We start from the raw sequence: 3,948 nt of genomic DNA on the forward strand, positions 1-3,948 counted from the left end.
TACTCTACCTGTGGTGCAGGGAGCATTGTATTCCTCAACGGCAAACTCATCTGGAAGACACAAGGGAAGGGAGAGAGCAGGGCTGTCAGACCCCCTCAGCATTCCTGGCAGAGGGCTTCCAGAGAGATACTTCTCCCATGCCCCACAGCAGACAGCTAGCACCATCCCTGACTTCCCTGCAGAGATCCCAGCCCTGGGAGAAGGGAGGAGAGGGAGCCCCAGTCACAGCCCCATCTGGATACTGTGGCAGCAAGGCAGAGCGACTCTGCACAGACAGCCCCAGCAGGTCTCTGCCTTATGCCCAAGGCCTGCTCAGATGCCTTGTTCAAACACCCACAGGGTCTCTGGTTCTGTCACCCTGATGTAGCAGCTGGGAAAATGGAAGCCCGAGGAGATGCAGTGTCTGCTCTCGAATCACATGCATGTTTGCAATCTGGGGCAGGATCTGAACACAGGACTCCTCCCAGCATCCTTGGATCTACCCCAGGGCCTGGTTCCTTTCTCTGGGGAGGCAGGAAAGGCTTACAGGCACCATGATCCCCAGGGAAGAGTTTGAGGGCTGGAGAGGATGGCCTCCTCCCTAGGACCTCACAGCCTTCACCTTCTCCCTCAGGTGAGGACAGCTGCATGGTGGCTCCCACAGGTGAGGACAGCCATGTGGGGATCCACATACCATCCACACTGCCCAAACCTGTGCCCCATTATCATTGCAGGGCCCTGCCTGGGCAGGAGCAGAAAGGAGGAGGGCGGTTGCCTCCATCTGTCTAGGCTGTTGGCGCTGTGGGTTTGAAGGCTGGTAGAGTCCAGGGTCCCCTCTGCTCTCAGAAAGCACTGCTGAGGCAGGGTGGGAAAGGGCTGAAGAGCATAGAGAGCTTGAGGCCAGGGGCGGTTGTGTGTCCCAAAAGCTCCTGTGTATCTCAGCATGGCCTATGTCCAGGACTCACTCCCGTGGGTACCCTCCCCCACCAGCACTCACCAGTCTCATAGTAGTCATAGACCTTCACTTGAGCTGGCTTTAGGCCCTGCACAGGGATGTCCTGCTCCACCGTGAAGGAGAAGTTCAGGGTCGTGTTGCTCAGCTGGGGAAAGGAGGGGGTGGAGACTCATGGTCAGTTCTGCAACTGTCCCAGGTTCCCTCACTACCTCCTCACTTCCCCCAGGTTCCCTCACTCTTCCCTGTCGCCAGCATCCCAGGCCCAGGGGTGTGCATGGGGCTGCAGGCCTGGATGAGGTGTGAGGGAAAGCCCTGGGCCCTTCCCCACATTGGGGGAGCCTCTGGCTGGGGGGGAGGTCAGAGCCTGATCTGTGTGCAGGGGCGGAGGGAAAGCACGCCAAGGGTTTGGAGGAAGGTACCGGTAAGGTCAAGAGGGGGAAAGTTCTGTGTGAGATTCACTCTTATTGTTGGTAGATGCTTGGGATTTTTTAGGCCTAGATCTTCTGCTCCAAGCAGCCAAGTGTCCCAAGGTATGTGTTTCCCTTTCCCATCCTAAATCCAGACAGATGCTCACCTTCTCCAGATACACTAGGACATGGCTGGTACTCAATTCTGTGCGCTCAATAAGCTGGTTGCCTTCCAGCTGAAGAAAGAAGAGAAAGATGTTATTGAGTTGAGGGTGGTCTCTCTGTACCCCTTGCAGAGCTCTGTGGGTGGGACATTCTATACATGAGACACAGGCGTAATGAGGAAGTCAACTAAGTCGATTGGGAGGTATGGAATTGCCTCCTTGGTGCACCTCTCAGTATTATAGCGCCCAGGCCTTCTCTTCATCAAGTACAGCCTGGTTCTAGTAGGGAACTGAGCATTGGTCCAAACACCACGATGGACGGATTGAATGAAAAGAGAGTCTTTTTCGCTTGCTAGTTCTGCAGTCTCTTATCAGGTCTCCTTTGTTTTAGAGGCCACTCATTTCCTCAGCATCTCACACAGTTACCCAAGGCCTGAAAAACTTACAAGCCAATGGGTTATAGGTAGATGGAAAACAAAACCAGCTGTTGAACATGATACACACAGCTAACAGTTTTAGTGAGGTATCTGGACACAGTGAACACTGGGATGCCCATCACTGATACAAACATATTTTTCCTGCCTCCCCTTGTGTTGGCCTTGAGCCAGGTGTGGAAGGAGAACCTCTGCACAGTGGAAATGTGCAAGGAGCAGTGGCAAGGTCAGGAGGATACCAGTCCTGCAGTGGCCTAGTCTCATCCAGACTCTTGGAATTTGTCTTAGAAAAAAAACAAGAAATTCAATGCTTCTTGGGTGAAAGAGTGTAAGGAGAATATTCATTCAGAGAAAAAACATCACACAGGCTCATACCTTCCTCACGGAGGACTTCACGGGGATGAATCCTGACAGCATCTTCACATCAACAATCACCATGTTGGAGACATTGCGCTCTCCAGTGTAACTAAGGAACCAAGCAACAAAGATTCAGTGCACCTCAGGTCAAAGCTGGGACACTTCCACCTTTTCACATAACTTGACATCCCTCCACTTCCTACAAGTCCAGCACCTTCTTCTTCAGCTCTGTCAGTGCCCCCCAATCATCCATGCACCCTCTTACTAGTCCAGCCCTAGGCTCCCCACACAGCCCCACCAGTGCCGGACAACCCCATCCTCCACAGCTTCTCCACCCAGCCCAGTTGCTTCCTGCCCACTTTCCTGGGGAGGGGCCCTGCCCATCCGGGGCTTCCAGGTGGCTCACCCTGGGCCACCAGACCTTCTCCAGCTCCCTCGGCTTCTCAAGGAATCTCCGAGCCAGACATGGACTTACCTGACATTTATGGCTATATCAAAGATCTTGTGAGCCTTCAAGTCATCACACATCTCTGGGATTGTGTGCACCTGGAGCATGAAGGGTGCATTTTCCTGCGAGGGCTGCACGTTGTACCTCAGGCTTGTCTAGGGGAGAGCCAGCAGCTGTGTGAGCATGTGCGCGCTCACGTGTGAGAGAGACCACCTTCTCCCTGCCCAGCCTTCCCTACTTAGTCCATTCTTACAGCTGCTCCATGCTCCCTGTTCTTCCCCTCTGTCCTTCCCACTCTTTCACCTCCACATACCTCTACTTTTCTCCTCTTCCCTCTCCCCAGAGCCTTCTCTCTCACTCCTCCCTTCTCCTCTTTCTCTTCTGCCCTCTCCCTGACTTCTGCCTGGAAATGGGCTCCCCTCATAGCTCATGGTCCAGAATAGCACCTGCCCCCATCACCCTCACCTGCAGGTAGACACACCCTTCACCAGACACCTCTGTGCTGTACTCCCCAGGCACTGTGGGCAGTGGCACGCGCTGGAGCAGCAGCCGGTTTGTGGGATCCACTTGGAAGTCTTGCTGGAAGTCCCCTCCAGATCGCAGGGTCACTTTGGAAGATGCTCCACTCTTGGCATAGGTGACAGCTCCATACAGGGACAGGGCTTGGAGAGCCACCACGGTGTCCTGCAAGAAGTGGGTCACAGCACCCAGGGGAATACGGTTAGCCATTCCATAGGCCTGTCCTTTGCTGTCAGCCTGTACCCTCCTCTCCATACTTGACTTTCTCCAGTTTTAAGTAAAAAAGAGAGACAGAAAGATCAGCTTTTGCACGTTTCCATTCTGTTCCTTTGTCCTCTGCACAGTAGGTCCATGTTCCCTGAACTCCCTGGTGTGGAGCTCGGAGCAGCCTTCACTCATACTCCACTAACATCTAGGCTGAAATAACAACTTTGTATGCACAAACAAACTGTAGTGGGAGCTCCCTCCAAAGGCACAGAAACAGGTCCCTCATGTCTCTACCTTTCTGCTCCACTGCTTCAAGAAAGCCAGGTTGTTACTGGAAATACCAGTCMTTCCCAGAGGTGCTTCTTGAAATACTAGCCTCTAGCTTCTTGGAAACTTGGTAATCATGGTATGTACCACAGGGAGATAGTGCCCACCCTGGCATACCTTACCATGCTCCCACCTTGGTCTCGCACACTTC

General features: G+C 53.5%; 1 protein-coding gene across 1 annotated transcript in view; it reads right to left on the reverse strand.

Moving 5' to 3' along the window:
• Nucleotides 1-8: 8 nt before the first annotated feature.
• Nucleotides 9-3,948, reverse strand: part of LOC112973976 (alpha-2-macroglobulin-like) — a gene marked incomplete at its 3' end in the record, with an annotated part of 30,959 nt that continues 27,019 nt past the window's right edge. The window contains exons 30-35 of the mRNA XM_026082454.1: nt 3,210-3,428; nt 2,772-2,899; nt 2,315-2,405; nt 1,509-1,577; nt 977-1,079; nt 9-50 (exon numbers count right to left, since the gene is read on the reverse strand). Coding sequence (XP_025938239.1) covers nt 9-50; nt 977-1,079; nt 1,509-1,577; nt 2,315-2,405; nt 2,772-2,899; nt 3,210-3,428 — 652 coding nt within the window. The remainder of the gene's footprint in view (nt 51-976; nt 1,080-1,508; nt 1,578-2,314; nt 2,406-2,771; nt 2,900-3,209; nt 3,429-3,948) is intronic.

The sequence above is a fragment of the Apteryx rowi genome, unplaced genomic scaffold (genome assembly GCF_003343035.1).
Source record: "Apteryx rowi isolate R43461 unplaced genomic scaffold, aptRow1 scaffold_578, whole genome shotgun sequence".
NCBI lineage: Eukaryota > Metazoa > Chordata > Aves > Apterygiformes > Apterygidae > Apteryx > Apteryx rowi.